An 18,996-nucleotide genomic window follows, 5' to 3' on the forward strand; every position below is an offset into this window, starting at 1 on the left:
CAGTAATCATACAAATTCTCATATAAAAGAGAAAATGGTTACTTGGCCTCAGGTATATTCCTTGGGAGTACACAGAAACCAATTTCAATATCTACAGCCCCCCCTTTTTAGGTGCTTCTCTGTTAAATGGGGAAAAAACAACAAAGGATTTTCTTTCTTCTCCACTTTTTGAAACCGGATTATAACATTTTAAAAGGACAATCAGGTTTTGTTGTACAGTGATCACAGGATCTGTATACTGTCATTACTTTAGATTGGTAATCTGGAAACCACTTTTTTTTCACGAAATAACAGAATTTGTTTTTAAAAAGAAAACATAACCAAGGATTGAACTTCATCCCAATCAATAGCTGATGCCCCCTTTTACATGAGAAATCTATTCCTTTTCTCAAACAAATCATCAGGGGGCTCTGTATGGCTGATATTGTGGTGAAACCCCTCCCACAGTGTGATATCAAGACCAAGTTGTTGCATTGTGGGAAGTAACAGCTGTTACCAACAACTGCCAAGCAACCAGTATCTCCGTCCATAGACATCACCTGCCAGCAGTAAAGATGTCCCCATATGATACATTTCAGAATGTACATCAGGGAGAGGAAAGATTTTACAATGGGCAAACACTGACTAAATCATTTATACATAAATATTGTAAAAATTAAGCACTTTTTCTCATTATGTTATTTTCACTGGAGTTCCTCTTTAACGAAAACCAGAGATCTCCACTCACAAAGATTTTTTTTTTTTACTTACCCGGGGCTTCTTCCAGCCCCATTAGCATGGATATGTCCCTGATACACTTTAAACTTTAACCCAGGATTGAACTGTATCCCAATCAGTAGCTGATGCCCCCTTTCCCACGAGAAATCTTTACCTTTTCTCAAACAGATCAGAGACATCTGTATGGATGCTATTGTGGTGATCCACCCCCCCCCCCCCCCCAACAGTGTTATGCCATGACCCTGACAGTTTTCTGTCTGTGAACCGTGTTGTTTTTTTTAAGAAATAATGCCTTTTTCCATCTACCAAGCAAGCAGTATCTCTCTCTGAGCATAGAACTCTCACTATCTGGTTAAAACTCACATTCACAGACTTTGTTGAGGTACACTTGAACTGAGAGAGATATGAAGGCTGCCATACTTATTTCCTTTTTAAACAATTCTATTTCCCTGGCAGTCCTACAGATCTTCAGGTGTGCTTTAAACTGTGATTCTTATCTCATGCAACCAAATTATGACCACTTGACATCAATTAATTTAGAAAGTAATATATCTCTTGTTGCTTTAATTGCAGAATCATCTGTGGGCTCACCCAGTTCACAAACAAGAACCACATTGCATTTGCTGCTCTTGAAGCTGTGTGTTTCCAGACTAGAGAGGTAAGCAAATCGAACAAGTAACAAGTGTGGATCTTGTACATATTATCATTTTTTTGCAATGAAGAGGCGCACCAGGAAAAAAGGGGATGAGGTACTCACTATTTACAGCCTAGATTTCCGAGCGCCCAAAATTCCATCTATTGACGCATTTTATCAGACGCCTCGGTGCACCCAAATTTCCCTCTATTGCCACTAATCGTGGCTTATATCATTGCAGCCTACGACATCGTCCTTTTTTCCACTAAACACTGTTTTGTGGCGCTGTTTGAGTGGAGCGGTGATTAGCGGCAATAGATGGAATTTTAGGCACCTGGAAACTGCAGCTATATATAGTGGCAGCGGAGCTACTGTATTTATAGTGCCAATTTCTGTGTGCCCAAAATTCTATCTCCGCCATTCATGGTTTTGCAGCATGGAGGAGGTTAAGGTTTAAGCGCGATGGGGAGGATTTTAGGTTTAGGCACCACCGGGGGAGGGGGGTATTGGGGTTAGGCATTGGTAGAGGGAGGGTTCTGTCTTAGAGTAGGGTCAGGTGAGGTCATAGTAAAATATCGGTAAACATTATCAATATTTTACTATCGGAAGAAAGTAGTAGAATATCAGTACTTTATTACATGTACCCATGAAGAGGTGTGTTACTACAGTCTGAGGCTGCCATTGAATGATTTTGATTGGAAATGTCTACTTTCAAATTTATATCTTAGATCCGAGATATACACACACCCACACCGAGTCATCCCACCCTCTCTTCCTGTCTCTCCCTGTCACCAGTTGAGGTCTGCAGCTCTACAATAAACCCCTTTCATACAAAATGTTGTGTTTGAGTTGGTCAATAGCATTAAAGTAAACTTGTAACAGAAAAAAGAGCACCTGGGGGATACTTACCTTGGGACTGAGAAGCCTCTGCATCCTAAAGAGGTTTCCCTTATCCCCCGCATGATAGAGAATCCAGTGCGGGGACCCCCAAGATTTCCTTGTCGGCACTTGTAGACCTGCGCGCATGTGCAGTACCGCATCTCTGCTTGGGCTCCAGCAGAAATAGCAGAGTCTGATCATGTCCACTCCACTCTACTGCGCAGGCGTGAGCCATCCGCACCTGCGCAGTAGAGCGGATTCGATCAGAGTTGGCTATTTCCACCAGACTCTGAGTAGAGAGCCGCTACTGCGCCTGTGCAAGAGCGTAGATGAATATTGTGGCCAGGTTCTCCAGCCTGCCAGTGCTGGGTTGGGCTGTCAAAGGGAGATCAGAATCAGAATCATTTTTATTTCGCCAAATACAGCGAGAGCTATACTCGGAATTGATCGTGGTTCACATGGCTTAGACATAGTAAAAAGGGACAAGACGCACACATAAACAATTTAGAACTACAGTGATGGTATAAATCTGTTCAACACAAGTGATAGTCCTGGGTCAGCAGTCAGTGCTTTACTACCTGCCGTGCAGGAGCAGTCCAATAATAACTGACCGAAAGACCCCGCTAGTGCATGCCAGTAGGCCGGCCTGTCAGGGGTTGGAGTTCAGCAGCCGTACCGCTTGGGGGAAGAAAGTGTTCTTCCGTCTGGTGGTTTTGCATGGTATAGACCTGAAGCGGCGGCCCAGTGGGAGGAGCTTGAAATAGCGGCTACCTGGGTGGGAGGGGTCACGGGAGATTGCTGTGGCCCTCTTCCTCATCCTGGCGGGGTGGAGGAGATCAAGAGGTGGAAGAGGAGTCCCGATGATTCTCTCTGCGTCAGTTATGACTCTCTGCAGTTTCTGTTTATCGCTGGCTGTAGCGCCTGTGTACCAGACTATGACTGAGGAGCAGAGGATGGATTCTATAGTGGCAGTGTAGAAGCTGGTCAGCAGCTCCCTGGGCATGCCAAATCTCTTCAGTTGGCGCAGGAAGAACAACCTCTGCTGGGATTTCTTCTGAATTTTGGTGGTATTCTGCTCCCACTTCAGGTTGTTAGTGAGAGTCGTGCCGAGGAACCTCACAGATGTCACCCTAGAAACTTCGGTTCCTCCAGTGAGTACAGGGGGGAGGGGAGGAGGGTTCCTCCTGAAGTCTACTACTAGCTCAACAGTCTTTGCGGCATTGAGTACTAGGTTATTGTCTATGCACCAGTTGCAGATTCTCTCAACTTCACTGCGGTACTCATGCTCTCCGTTGCTGCCAATTAGGCCGATGATAGTGGTGTCGTCTGCAAATTTGATGACTTTCACAGAGTCCGTGGATGATATGCAATTGTTGGTATAGAGGGAGAACAGTAGTGGTGACAGTACACAGCCTTGTGGAGCCCCTGTATTGGTGATTCTGACTCTGGAATAGCAGTTGCCGAGTTTCACCTGTTGCGTTCTGTTAGTCAGGAAGTCCTTGATCCATGTTCGAAGGGTGGGATCTACTCCGAGCTGCGTCAAGTTAGTGAGCAGGGTGTCTGGGCAGATCGTGTTGAACGCTGAGCTAAAATCCAGGAACAGGATCCTGGCGTAGGAGGCAGGGCTTTCCAGGTGCTCAGTGATGTATGCCAGACTGGCGTTGATGGCGTCCTCCACGGATCTGTTAGCCCTATAAGCAAATTGGAGTTGGTCGAGGAGGGCATCCGTGTGCCTCTTCAGGTGGGCCAGAACCAGCCGCTCTAGTAGCTTTATAATGTTGGAAGTTAGGGCCACTGGTCGGAAGTTGTTGTGCTCAGTGCTGCCGGGTTTTTTGGGGACCGGTACAATAGTGGACCGCTTGAAACAGGAGGGGACTGTGCCGTCTGATAATGACCGCTCGAATAAGGAGGAGAGCACAGGGGCTAGCTGTTCGGCACAGGTTCTCAGGCAGATCGACGACACTCCATCCGGGCCAGAGGATTTCTTGGTGTTAGGATCCAGAGGCTTCCCCCTCTCGAGGTAAGAGCCCCCCCCCTTAAAGGTATCCAGAGACGAAGGAACCTTAAAAATAGAAAAATTTTATACATACCTGGGGCTTCCTCCAGCCCCATCCGCATGGATCGCTCCCATGCCGCCGTCCTCTGCTGCTTCTACTGCTGGTACCGAGTCCCTTCACTTCCGCCGGACGTGGCCAGTTTTCCGCATCCACAGGGACTCCCTCTTTCTCTTTACAGTTGCGCCTGTGCAGTACGGAGGGAGCGCACTGCGCTTGCGCTGACTGGCCGAAATGACTGGACCCGGTACCGGCAGATAGAGGCAGCGGAGTAAGGCGGCGTGGGAGCGATTCAGGCTGATGGGGCTGGAGGAAGCCCCAGGTATGTATAAATCTATTCATTCGTCTCTGGTTCTCTTTAAAAGAAAGTGTAAGCTTTTGGCTAATAAGCCTTCTTTAAACTCAATATGACTGAAGAAATTTAGTCTGAAAGAGGCTTAATAGCTAAAAGCTTCCTAATTATTTTTTTCTAAAAAGTTAGCCAATAAATGGCGGCATCCTGATTCAAAACTTCTTATTTTTACTGATGGCTAACCAGGTATAATACGCTACTGCTCCATAAACTGATATACACAGACCTTTCTTTTTTAGATGTGATCATATCTTTTAAATGTTACAGTTCCCCCGTGCAAGCTAAGGAGCCATTCTGCCTTCTGATAACACTATGCTTGTCTAATAGTCTCTGTGTCCCCTATGTTATTTGTTCACTTTAGATTCTAGATGCAATGAACCAAGACTGTGGAATTCCTTTGAGCCAGTTACAAGTTGATGGGGGCATGACGAACAATAAGATTCTTATGCAGTTACAAGCTGATATCCTGTGCATCCCCGTGGGTGAGTACTTCAGAGTTTGGCCTCTATACATGTATTTAACCAATGTTATTTTCACCTTGTTTAGTTAGGTTATAGAGTAAACCAGAAGTGCTGGATACAGTGCAACATCCTGCTGGAATATTTGGAAATGGATGCCGGCATTTGTGTTGCATTAACTTTTAATTTCATCATATCTTACCTACTTTATAGAATTAATGGTATAGGTGTGCTTTGCAGACCTAAACAAATAAGTGATTATTTTTTAATGATCATAAACCTCAAAGGGTCAAATTTTAAATGGTAATTTAGTCTGAAGAAGCGTGGCCAGTTCCCAAATAGGCCGGCCAATGTGGAATGTGGCCAAGGTAAGACAACACAGCGTACCTTGGCTGGGGAGGTGATAAAATAGTTTTCTTCCGAATGGGCGACCTGAAGGCCTATGCCTAACACTAACCTTCACCTCTCTAATGCCCAAACACTAATCTCCACTCTCCTGTGCCTAATTCTAATATCCCATCTCCTGTGCCTAACACTAACCTTCCCTCTCCTATGCCTAACACTAACCTTCCCTCTCCTGTGCCTAACACTAACCTTCCCTCTCCTGTGCCTAACACTAACCTTCCCTCTCCTGTGCCTAACACTAACCTTCCCTCTCCTGTGCCTAACATGTAACCTCCCCTCTCCTCTGCCTAACATGTAACCTCCCCTCTCCTCTGCCTAACATGTAACCTCCCTTCTCCTCTGCCTAACATGTAACCTCCCTTCTCCTCTGCCTAACATGTAACCTCCCTTCTCCTCTGCCTAACATGTAACTCTCCCTTCTCCTCTGCCTAACATGTAACTCCCCCTCTCCTCTGCCTAACCTGTAACCTCCCCTCTCCTCTGCCTTACCCTAACCTCCCTAATACATTTTTACTAAGAGTAGATAAATAAATTGCAATGAGATGGAAAATTGCAATGGTTGATTGAATGTTTTAGTATAGGAGATCACAACATATCTCCACAAACATTTCAAACATCCAAGAAAGAGGAACCAAGAATAATAGATAATGAAAATTATTAGCAATGCAACATCAAAAAATGACTCATTTAAGACTAATAGGTCACAACTGTAAGGACTAGGTAAACGTACTATATCCAGGTCAATGATGCATGTTAACCCATAAGGGTTTGTCTCAGCAGTGAGAGGGACAAAGGGAAGGAGAGAAAAGTGTGTATTCTCTCCTAAGTCGCCTATAAATTGGAACAAATTGTCATCTATATAGACACCTTAGAGACTGATGTGGTAGTAAGATCTAGCACAGAGCCCCAGTCAGCTTTACACTCATGTAGAATACTTATATGCTAGATACACTAAGGCTGAACTCTGAGCAGACATAACTCCTATAAAAGCATCAGTGAATGCTAGCGTTTGTCTGTTTCCCGAGTGAAGCAGCCCTTTATTTTGGTGTTTGCAATGCTTATCAGGAATAATTCAATAGATTGGTTTCCTTTTAACTGAGTCTTTTTAATAATTTTGATTCTGAAGTTGAACCTTGCCTAATACAGTCCAGAGCCAATGATACAAGTCCATGAGATTTTACCGTAGCCAGCTGCTATAGGCTTTCTAATGACCTATTCTGTTGCTAGATGATGTGGAATTGATGCTTTTATTTACAGTGAAACCTTCCATGCCTGAAACGACGGCATTAGGCGCTGCTATGGCCGCGGGTGCTGCTGAAGGAGTGGGCGTTTGGAGTCTTAACCCTGGTGACTTGACAGCTGTAACATGTGAACGCTTTGAGCCACAGATTAACCCAGAAGGTAAACAGCCCAAACTGCTCTCGTAGTATTTACAAGAAGCATTGGCCGGCCAGAATATCAATGTTTATTCATCTTCTCTTCCAGAAAGTGAATTTCGCTATGCTCGCTGGAAAAAAGCAGTCATGAAATCAATGGGGTGGGAAAGCTCAGAACCAGCAACCAATGGAAATGGTAAACCTATTTTCTTTCATTTTCGGATTTATTTATTTATTTTCCTGGGTCAACTTAGTCATACAATGTATACTGTTTTATCTGCTCTTATGGCAAATGTATAGTTGTCAGAATGCAGGTTTCTATAAGTTAAAGGAATACTGTAGGGGGGTCGAGGAAAAATGAGTTGAACTTACCCGGGGCTTCTAATGGTCCCCCGCAGAAATGCTGTGCTTGCGCAGCCACTCACCGATGCTCCGGCTCCGCCTCTGGTTTACTTCTGGAATTTCAAACTTTAAAGTCTGAAAATCACTGAGCCTGTGTTGCCGTGTCCTCGCTCCCGCTGATGTCACCAGGAGCGTACTGCGCAGGCCCAGTATGGTCTGTGCTTGCGCAATACGCTCCTGGTGACATCAGCGGGAGCGAGGACACGGCAACGCAGGCGCAGTGGTTTTCAGACTTTACAGTCTGAAATTCCAGAAGTGAAACGGAGTCGTGCTGGAGCATCGGTGAGTGGCTGCGCAGGCACAGGATGTCTGCGGGGGACCATTAGAACCCCCGGGTAAGTTCAACTCATTTTCCCCCTGACACCCCCCCCCCCCCCCACCACAGTATTCCTTTAAGTACAAATTTAAAAAAACTATAATTTGAATGTCTTCAAGGAAGGATCAGTATATCCTACAAATAAGTATTCATTCCTCCATATACTGTATGTTCGCTCTGCATTGTGTTATTACAGTATTCAGGGTGGCAGATAGTTTAGTATCATAACATTTTCCTTACAGTACTAGTCCTTCTAGTAAGAAATTTCTGATGTGTTTATGGTGTGAGCGTAGCCAGCAAAATTCCACAGTGTAGAGACCAACAGATACACTACATAATCGCATAACACTTAAAACTACTCTTATTATACCAGCTGATTTTACGGACCTGAAGTACTTGGTTACAGAACCAATGTACTGGTCCAAGCCCTATACCATAGCGCTATATCAGACCCTGCCATGCACAGAGGAGGACCAACAGTCCGAAACGGGCTGCATGTTGGCTTGATGTGGCTCTGTAAAATGTATAAGGTAGAGGCTTACTATACGCCAGCGGTTCTGGATGCAAGCCTGGCCTCAGGGGCATAAAGAGATCATTTGCATAATCAGCAGTGTGCATTGTGGCTAACCACAGTTACACACTTAATTCTGAATTATTGCAAGTACCTTCTGTTTTAAGATGGAAAACCACACTAAATCAATGAGAGGAAACAAGTTTCTAGTTTACTAGAACTCTAGTTTCTGCTGCTGCCAGAGTAGTAAGGCACCAGACTCTGAACTAAGACAGTGAACCACAGGTCAATACTTTAATTTTGTGAGGCGTTTGATGTGTGTCAATTGTCAATCTTCTATGTCACTACAAGGCTTGCTGAGAAGCAATGATGGTGAATGGCTCTAGAGTGTCCTGTATGTTCAGATGCTGCAGGACACAATCAGTTTGATGACCTGGCAGTGCACAACGTATACTCTTATTGAGCCATTCAACTCCTGTATTCCCTTTAGCCTTTCGGATGTAAGACACATTTTTTTTGTGTGTGTGTGTATAGGACCTGTTGGTAATAAGAGACTTGTGCTGCAGCATATTTTGAACATATTATAGCTCTTAGTAATATTTGCTTCATGCCGAATAACATTAGATCCCCTGTAGTGCTGTCAGGGAAGCCTGCTGATAAGTCATGCTTTATGAAGATCCTGCAGCAGTATCCCTGCAGTGATGAGGATGGATGCTGCGCTGTGCTAATGGGTATTACTATGGTTTTGTCACAAGAAGCACACACTCATCCATCTCTACTCTTTGGTGCTATTGATCCCATTGATTTAAACACTGCTGAATATTTTTAATAGCATTGCATCGGAGACCCAGTGCTACACACTTCTGTATGGCCTGTTGCTTCCACGTCTAGGATTTTACTTCTTTTATTTAAATATGAGCCCACAAGTGATCTGCCACTATTACTAATGTTTTCTTTTTATCTATACTGCACTATAATACCAATCTGCATAGTGCATAGGATCCCAAAATCAATTGTAATATACAGTATATGCTGTGACTGACCTCCAGCTTCAGAAACTTAAAGCATATACATCCTTTCTAATATTCTGATTTTAGATTTTATACAGCACAGGCATATCCCACGGTGGTTTATAACTGCAGTGGCACAGATTGACTATAGACTCCGTAACAGATTTATGGAGATTGCTGTGCCCCCCTTATAGAGGCATTTATTACTATTTTCTGTGGTAGTCTAGAGGTTCCCCCCTCCCCTTATATAGCCTTTCCTTTCTTACGTTTCCCTGGTACTCTAGTGACCCCCATCCTTCCATATTGCTTTCATTGGTATTCTCCTCTTCTCTGTATATAGACTTCCTAGGTCTCACATTTATATTTTTTCGTGATGTCCTAGTGGTACCCCCTAGTGGTCTAATTTAGGTGCCCCCCTGGTAGTCTAGTGATCCACCTTCCCTTATACAAAAATTCCCTAATGATCTGGTGCTCCTCCCCTTTCTCTTATATAAGTTTCCCTTGTAGTCTAGTGGTCCCCTCCATGCAGAGATCGGAAGAAGCATGTGGGTAAGCATTTAGCACACCTCTTGACAGTTCCAGCAATGGGCTTTGGTCCCAAATCTTCATTGAAGCCAGCCTTATAATCATGGCTTGATGATGTCATCAAGCTGGGACCCAGTACTTGCAGCTATATAAAGCTGTCTGCAGTACTGGACTTAGGAGAATGATGATCATCTTGAACAGGAGTGGTGAGCAGGGCAGCCATCAGGGGGGTACAAGAAGGACAGCAGTATTGGGCCTTGTAAGGGTCTGGGGCCCAAACAGTTGCAATGCCACTCGAGCCTCTGCTGGCAATTATTCTACTGTGGCACAACAGGAGTTGTGTGGTCAACTCCCTCTTCCCCGCTGCATGATTGGTGAACACGCATCAATGCAGGGGGAGGGCATTATGGGTGACGGGCAAGTAGCTTATGACTCTACCCTACATTCCATGGCTCTGCCCCCACACCATCTACCTATCAGATTGTATTTGGCGTGAGTGGGGCCCTGTAGGTTTGCCAAGTATGGGGCCCAGAAAATTCTGATGGCGGCCCTGGTGGTGAGATTCAGTGATCACTAAAATCAATTGCAATCGTAGTCAATTTGTGATCGGGAGCCAATTGGCTTGGCTCCTGATCAGTGTTGGGAGTTATCACAGGAAAGTCAAGTTGCTTGAAGATGGTCTTAATGTGTCAGTGTTTATATTGCTCGTCTTTCATTTTCCTTCTGATCTCCTCGGACCACTGTCTCTTTTGCTTTCAGTGCAGTCTATGTTGACTGTAAACCAGTTATTTACGATCTTTATTTTGGGTTACCAACAAATATATAGGCCATCTTACAACATCCTAGTAGAAGGAATGGGGCAAGGGATTTTCCTTTAATCCCTTTTTTTGTTGTAAAGTACATTTACAATTAGCTTTTAAAAGTACCAGCAAATTTGTCCATGTCAGTCTTATAATTGTGCACTAATTGTTTATAAAATATAGTATATCAACACGGTCTTCCGAAGTAATTGATTTGTAAACCTTTTATTTTCATTTTTGGTGGTTTGTGAAGATTTAGAACATCTGACAAAACTTTACTGCTGTGTGTGCTCTCACTGAAGAAATGTACCCTCAATTTCTGTTGCCAACAACTCTGTTACAAAGAAAGGAAAGACTTAAAGGGAACCTAAACCGAAAGAAGGAAAAAAAAAAAGTTTCACTAATCTGAGGCTTCCACCAGCCCCCTGCAGCAGCCCTTTGCCCGCACTGTCACAGATCAGATCAAGTCTCCAGTCCCTCTGTCACTTAGTTTTGGTCCTGCCAATCGGCCAGTCGATGGCCACTGCGCTGGCGGGGCCTCAATTGCCTGCGCATGCGCAGACTGAGATTTTTTTCATGTGCATGCGCCGGACTCTCCCAGCGGCGGGAGCGTGATTGAGGATGGCGCAGTAGCCATCAACATGGCTGAGTTGGGAAGACCGAAACTTAGTGGTAGCGGGGGCTCGGCGACTCTCTCTGTGACAGCGCGGGCAAAGGGCGGCTGCAGGGGGCTGGTGGAAGCCTCAGATTAGTGAAACTTTTTTTCTTAGGTTCCCTTTAATTTGTATGGCAATAAAACATTTTTTGGAGCTATACATTACATACTGTAGGTGCCGACACATCGGCCCTTATTCAATCCTCTTTTACTGCTAAGTTGTCTCCCATGTGATATTTGCATACCTTATGCCTTTTGAAGATGGTCTTCAAAAGGCATAAGGTGGTCTTTAGCAATCAAAAAATATCAGAATAATTTTGACAGCTTTTCACCTACTTTTTGCTTTTTTTTTTCAATTGTAGAGTGCACAAAGCGTTCTCTCCTTGGAGAATACTTAGGAGAAAAAGTGAATTGGATATGGGCTATTGTCTGTAGTGCTTTACACTAAACTTTACATCAGTCACATCACTGCTGGCCCTCAAGAGTACACAATGTCCTTACTACTAGGGCAAGTTTTAACCTGCTGACATTAATTGCCTTTTGCTGTGGTCATGACCCGAGAACTGTGTCATTAATTTACATTTTGGATTTTAATTGTCCTATATTTATAAACATACTGTGAGCAGATGCCCCCAGCTAAGAGTCTATGTCCCATATGCAATTGGCCTTTTCTCCTAAGTGATATGTTCAAATATGTCAATACAATGTAAAACACCAGCAGGTAAGAAAATACGTAAAATAGTTTTGATAGCACTTTTTTTAACCTAATTTTTTAGTATTATTTCGATTGCAGAGTACTGAAAAGTTATTTTAAAGAGATGAAAATGTTTCAACTAGGAGAAAACTTTGGAAAAAGTTAATTGAATAAGCCTAATTGGCCATTATTCATATCACTTTCTTTTAAGTTTTTTTCTCCAAGGAGATCATTTTTCATCTTATGTTTAAAATAACTTTAGCACCCTGCAATAAAAAAAAAACAGTATAATCAAAATTAGTATTTCCATGTCTTTTTTTCTTTTTAATCAATTGTATTAGGATTTACAACTATATAGGACAGAACAATCACTGTTCCCAGCTAACAGGCAAATGCTACTTCTTTCAATACTAGGTGGATATAGTGTTTCATATACACTGTACTACTTAAATTTCAGTTAGTACTATGTAAATAATATAATTTATCCTGTAGATCTGTAGTACACAAAATGTGTAAACCTGAGAAAATATTCAAGTTGTAAAGAAACTAAAGTAAGCAAGCAATACATAAACATTGGAGGCATAAATCTTACTTGTGCAAAGGAAATTATGCAAACACTTTCCATGTATGAGCAGTTAGAGCAGTTATCTCATATCCAGCGCGGTATCCAGTTCAACATTCTATTCTCTCTTATAGCCAATAAACGTTCCATCATTGTTTGATACTGCATCATTGACTTCAGTTTCTGTATGGATGCAATGTCAGGAGTATTACAGTTTCTAGCTATCGCTGCTCTAGCAACTATCAATGTATAATCCAGAATCTGTGGATTGTTAAACACTCCCTAATAATACCAATATTTGGCATGGCTAATTCAGGTGTATACGTAAAATACGTATTTTTTTGCGGAGTATTTTGCCCTTTCTCCACTTATGCCAATCCACTGTCCGGGTTTTGGTACACCCATTCATACACCTTTTTTTTAAGTACACCAGTCTGCTGAGTAAGAGTAGTAATGGCTTCATTACAGGCAGTTACAGCCCTCAGAATATCAGCAAGAGCAGGCTCTTTGTCAGTTTCCTGACTGTCCAGTGCAGGAGCCTGTGAATCAGCATTTGTGTCCCCTTCCACATTCCAGTCATTTGCCTGAGCCTGAACAGAATCAGTTTTTGCCCAGCCAGCTTCCCATTCCCCCCCCCCCCCCCCCCCCTAAATCCTCTTCAGATGTAGGAACATTGTGCTGCTCACCCTTATCAGGATTCCTAGCAAATTTCTGAAGCCGGGCCGCCACCTCCTTGGCCTTGTCTCCCTCCTGTGCAGCTCTGGATACCTTAAGGTAATGGTGTCGCTCCAGTGCCATCTTATTTCTTCCCCATCTCTGCTGCCCCGACTGCCTCCTTCTTCCCCGCATCTCAGAGGATAAACTCTGCCTTGAGGGGGATACAGCAAGTAGGACTCTGCAGGGGCCCCAAACGACGTCTCGTTCATGATGGCAGAGCTACTAAAAGCAGGCTCAGAGCGGGAGCTCAGCGAGACACAGCCGCTCACATCGCTGTCAGGCCACGCCCCCATACACCTTTTTTAAAGAAATTCTGGGTACAGAGATGCCCTGAAGGTGTCAGACGTTTGCAGGTGATTAAAGTCAATGGAGCTTGCCGCAAATTATTGATTTGCAAATGTTCAAATTTGTGAACGCATTCGCGAACATGAAATCGCGATGTTCAGCTGTGCTTATTTAACAAAATGGCTGTACCTACTGTATATAAACTTAGTGTTTTGAACTAAAGGTGCTTAGATAGGACGTTTATAAATGTTCATATTGTAAAAAGTGGTCAATCACCCAGGCGCCCCATAGTAGCAATCTTACATTGTGGTCCATGGTATTGCTAAACTCAATGGCCCAAATGAACTGCTTTGACCATACAAAGCTAATGGTGGGGTTTTTCCAATTAGTATTTAGATTTCTGGTGAAATCGGATTTAATATTTAAAAGCCTAAAAAGAGATTTCTCAAACAATTTTCAATGAGGGAAATATCGATTGCGCACACTTCACACTGTTGCTTAAATAAAAAACAAAATCTTAACATTTTATCAGAAATACACAATGAAAATGAAAAGTGCATCTTTGTGTTGGGATACAAATTTAAAAGCTAGTTTTCTTTTCATTTCTTTTTTTTTGCACGGTTAATTCAATCCCAGGTTCAATAAAACTATACAGCACATTTCTCCAAGTATAAGAAACCATATCACAGAAAGATAAATTGTAGAATGAAAGCATTCCTAAAATCACACATCCCAGGTGACCTTGAGAGCCAACTGAAAACATTCAGAAGCCTGCATCTCTAAATGGATCCTTCGATGCCTTATCAGTTATAAGGCCTCAGAAAAACAGCTCAAAGAGCCTCTCTAAAGATAACTTACTGTAAAAAAAAAAAAGTATTAAAGTGTGAAGTGGCTAGCTTATTGATAACAGTAAAGTGAAAAAAATAAAAAGGACACAGGTTACATTTGAAAACTTTTATCTGGAAGGAGTTTTTATATGCTTTTATGTGCACTTGTCCCTTAAATTACATACTCCGGCATGTAAATACAGTTGTCTGTAAATGGCACTTCTTACCTAGATGTTTGGATGATAATGGTACCCAATGTCATACTTTTCAGCCTGAAAACATATCCACCAGAATGGAACCTTAGACTGAGCTGTTTGGGGTGAAGGTGGGAGTTTTTACAATTCCCCCGCAATCTGCCTGGTGCATGAACATAGTGGTTGTTGAAGCCCATTAGCTGAAACGGGACCAATGGCAATCTGCAGTTGTAGGTTTCAGGTCAACTGAAAAACAAACAGATACTTGCCTATGCAGAGGGAAGGCTCTGGGTCCTACAGAGCCATCTGGATCCCCTCCTTCTGACAACTCCAAAAATAACTTCTATAAATAACCGCTGTAATTTTGTAAACTTCACCCTCCATGATTGGAGCCTGGTAATGTATTGGGTAAAAAGTCCCATATACCTTTTCAGGAAACACTGCCATGAGCACAAGGTCATAACTGTACTTATTATCTTTTTAAAGGAGTTCTTTTGCGAAAAAAGTAGGCAGTTAAAAAATGTGACAAATGACAGGTTTTGGGCCAGTCCATCTTTTTAAAGAGAACCTGTACTGAGTAAAAATATTTAAAATAAACACATGAGGTAACTTCAAATGAACATTACATAGTTACCTTGCCATCAGTTCCTCTCAGAAGCTCACCATTTTCTTCTGACAATAATCCCTTCCAGTTCTGACAATATTTTGTCAGATCTGAAATATATCAGTTGCTGTCAGTAAAATATCAGTTGCTGTCAGTTATAGCTGAGAGGAAAACTGATGTACCAGGCAATGTCCATGTTTCCCTATGGCTCAAGTGGGCGATGTTACAGTTTAACTGTGTGCTGACCAGAAAGCTGTTATGGGTAATGGCTATTTTCAAAATGGAGGACGGAAAATTCCCTTGATCATAGTGAACAAATAGGATGCAGGACAGGAGAAAGACACACTGAGGAGTAGACTACATGGAAGGTAAGTATGACTTGTGTATGCCTATTTTGACTTTTATTTTCAGTACAGGTTTTCTTTAAGGGGGATTCTCATGGCTTTCTTTGTTTTCAACAGCATTTCCTGAACAACAGTTGCAAAATCTAACTGACATAATAGTGTGCAAGTGATTAGGGAGGCCGGCTGGTATCTTGCTATTTTGGCAGTTAAACTGCTGTTCAGGAAATGCTGTTGAAAACTAAGAAAGCCTGGAGAATCCTGCTTAAAAAGATGGACTGGCCCAAAACCTGTCATCTGTCACACTTTTTTAACTGCCTACTTTTTTCGCGAAAGAACCCCTTTAAAAGCAAGTGAGACATTTTGTAACAGATGCAAGGAAATCTGAAGTCTTGACAGCATTAATATTATTATTACTGCTGTATTTTATTTAGCACCAATATAGTACTGTACATAGTACAAAACAAATATTGGGGAACATATATACAAGTTCAGTACACTTAAGTGCAATCATTACATCCAGCAATACAAGTACAAATACAAACTGTAGTTAATGTGTGGTTTGAGATATCACTAAAATTGGTACACATTCATATGGTAAATGAAAGCAAAATAAGAAACAATAGGAGGAGATCCCTGCCCTCTCAAGCTTACAATCTGGAGAACAATAAGAGGAGGTCCCTGCACTTACGAGATTATATAGAACATTTGCTAGATGTTGATTAAACCTGGTTTTATAGGAGTTCTGTAAGAGAAATGTTCATGTCATTGGTGGAATCATTCAGTTGCTCAACAATGTAACAGGTATAGCAGAGGCTCTATTATACCTGTTACATTGTTGATCTAGTCCACCCTTGGTGGAGGGGTGTTTCCCCATTTTTCTTCTGTCTACAGAGAGCGACTTTTTATACCTGAGTGGGGTCAGGTTATAATTCTCCCCACCTGCCTGTTCAGTGGTTGCCTGTGTGGCGACCCACACTTGTGAGTATAATGCCATCTATCTATATGCTATACCTTCATTTATTTGAATTAATACACCATATTGGGCTCTCGGTTTCATTTTTGTTTTTCAAGCCCTATTCAGTTGCTCAGTCCATTCAATCCTGATTTTGCAGTTCTGGGTAGTAATGGCCTCACTCTCCAGCTTCTTTGAGTATGGAGAAGTGATCACTGCACCTGCATTAGCAGACCCCCTACTGACTGTAGCCTTAAGTGTTTCGAGTCTTATTTCTGGGCTGAATGTATGTGACATTGGGGAGAATTCAGTAGGACTGAAGCTCAGCAGCATAGCTGTAAACTTGGGATCTCTAGGTGATAACATCACTGTACTTTCCTAGAGCTAAGAACATGGTTGGCCTGATTTGTTAAAGCCTCCATTCAATATGGATCCCACAAGATTTGTGATTGCATATGTACTAAAAAAAAATTTTTACACATGCATATTGCAAATGTGCTAAGCATATGGCAGTCCTGCAATTGAGGAAAGGATAACCTGAACATAGGCAAGTACTAACAAGGCTTGGTACTATATCTACACATGTTTATCTCATCATGTTAAAGGTCAGTTCTGGTTACACTTTAATAATTCTTATGATTATGGCTATATTTTGGGAACTGGTCCCCTAGTTCAAAAAAGCAAAGCAGGTGTTTTGACATTCCTGTCCTGCATACATGTACATTTAATAACACCTGTTAATTTGTGCGACCGCTGTGCAGAAGGTTTAAATAATGGCAACATTATAAAACCGGTATTGTACTATGGGCTTCTGTTATCAATACCTCACATAACCCCAGATCAATGTATATCTAACACTACCCCCCACCCCCCATGCCTAACACAAACCCCACAACCTATGCCTACACTAACCTCTGCACCTACACCTAAAACTAACCAGTATAACTCCGGTACATCTGCCATATGTTTCCCATAGCCAATCGCCAGCTCTACTATATAATAACTGAGCCCCAAAGCTGATTGTCACCCCGCTGCATGGTACCCGGAGTTCAGCAATAGCTGAAACCCTGTGCAGATTCGTCAACCCTGCAGCATAATAGCCAGGATTCATCACTCCTGCTGCATGATAACCAGAGTTCAGCTGTATAAAAGCCAATCTCCAGCACCCAATTTAATCACTCACTGCGACATGGCTGCAATTTCCATAGCGATTTATGGCGTTGCCTAATTTTGCAATCTGTCCCAGCACCCAAATTAACTCTTGCTGCATGCTTGTACCTGACGAGAGATTTAAAAGACCTGTTGAGATGAAAAGTAGCAATGCTGGGTTTTTCATATACAGCTTCTTATGCACTGGACATTTGGTTTCTTGTGATGTGTGACTGGCACTTTCAGTGTTTAAATATCTGCATCCTCAATTTGCTAATGCAATTAAAGCTGAATCAATCTATCAATTGTCATCTTGTTTTTCTGCTGTTGATTTTGGTTAATTCATAACACCAATGATCAATTTTTTATATTCTCTCCCCTTCTGTCTGTCTTGGTTGGAACGCTCTTCCTCTGGATGTCTACAGGTGACTTAAGTATCTTCACTAGTCTGCCTTTGGGCTTTTATATAGTGAGTAGCATGGTACTGTTAATCGGAGCAAAGTATATAACAGGTTAGTTTTCATTATGTTACATAGATTCCAAAATTTATTACTGGGCTTATTCAGTACAGCAGTAGTAATGTGATGTATTGGATGCAGCAACCTACAGCCACCAATCAGAAATATACAGTGGTTTGCAAAAGTATTCGGCCCCCTTGAAGTTTTCCACATTTGTCATATTACTGCCACAAACATGAATCAATTTCATTGGAATTCCATGTGAAAGACCAATACAAAGTGGTGTACACGTGAGAAGTGGAACGAAAATCATACAGGATTCCAAACATTTAAAAAAAAAAAAAACTGCAAAGTGGGGTGTGCGTAATTATTCAGCCCCCTGAATCAATACTTTGTAGAACCACCTTTTGCTGCAATTACAGCTGCCAGTCTTTTTGGGTATGTCTTTACTAGCTTTGCACATCTAGAGACTGAAATCCTTGCCCATTCTTCTTTGCAAAACAGCTCCAGCTCAGTCAGATTAGATGGACAGCGTTTGTGAACAGAAGTTTTCAGATCTTGCCACAGATTCTCGATTGGATTTAGATCTGGACTTTGATTGGGCCATTCTAACACATGGATATGTTTTGTTTTAAACCATTCCACTTTTGCCTTGGCTTTATGTTTAGGGTCGTTGTCCTGCTGGAAGGTGAACCCCCGCCCCAGTCTCAAGTCTTTTACAGACTCCAAGAAGTTTTCTTCCAAGATTGCCCTGTATTTGGCTCCATCCATCTTCCCATTAATTCTGACCAGCTTCCCTGTCTCTGCTGAAGAGAAGCACCCCCAGAGCATGATGCTGCCACCACCATATTTGACAGTCGGGATGGTGTGTTCAGAATGATGTGCAGTGTTAGTTTTCCGCCAAACATAGCATTTTGCATCTTGGCCAAAAAGTTCCATTTTGGTCTCATCTGACCAGAGCACCTTCTTGCACATGTTTGCTTTGTCCCCCACATGGCTTGTGGCAAACTGCTTTTCTGTTAACAATGACTTTCTTCTTGCCACTCTTCCATAAAGGCCAACTTTGTGCAGTGCACGACTAATAGTTGTTTTATGGACAGATTCCCCCACCTGAGC

At 42.4% G+C, this 18,996-nt stretch overlaps 1 protein-coding gene across 3 annotated transcripts in view; it reads left to right on the top strand.

Moving 5' to 3' along the window:
* Positions 1–18,996, top strand: part of GK (glycerol kinase) — a 136,379-nt gene that overhangs the window by 98,423 nt on the left and 18,960 nt on the right. For 2 of the 3 annotated variants that reach the window (XM_068268313.1, XM_068268314.1), the window contains 5 exons: positions 1,291–1,375; positions 4,998–5,118; positions 6,757–6,900; positions 6,985–7,071; positions 17,848–17,934. In XM_068268313.1, coding sequence (XP_068124414.1) covers positions 1,291–1,375; positions 4,998–5,118; positions 6,757–6,900; positions 6,985–7,071; positions 17,848–17,934 — 524 coding nt within the window. The remainder of the gene's footprint in view (positions 1–1,290; positions 1,376–4,997; positions 5,119–6,756; positions 6,901–6,984; positions 7,072–17,847; positions 17,935–18,996) is intronic. The other variant, XM_068268315.1, reaches the window with a different exon arrangement.

The sequence above is a fragment of the Hyperolius riggenbachi genome, chromosome 2 (genome assembly GCF_040937935.1).
Source record: "Hyperolius riggenbachi isolate aHypRig1 chromosome 2, aHypRig1.pri, whole genome shotgun sequence".
Taxonomy (NCBI): Eukaryota; Metazoa; Chordata; class Amphibia; order Anura; family Hyperoliidae; genus Hyperolius; species Hyperolius riggenbachi.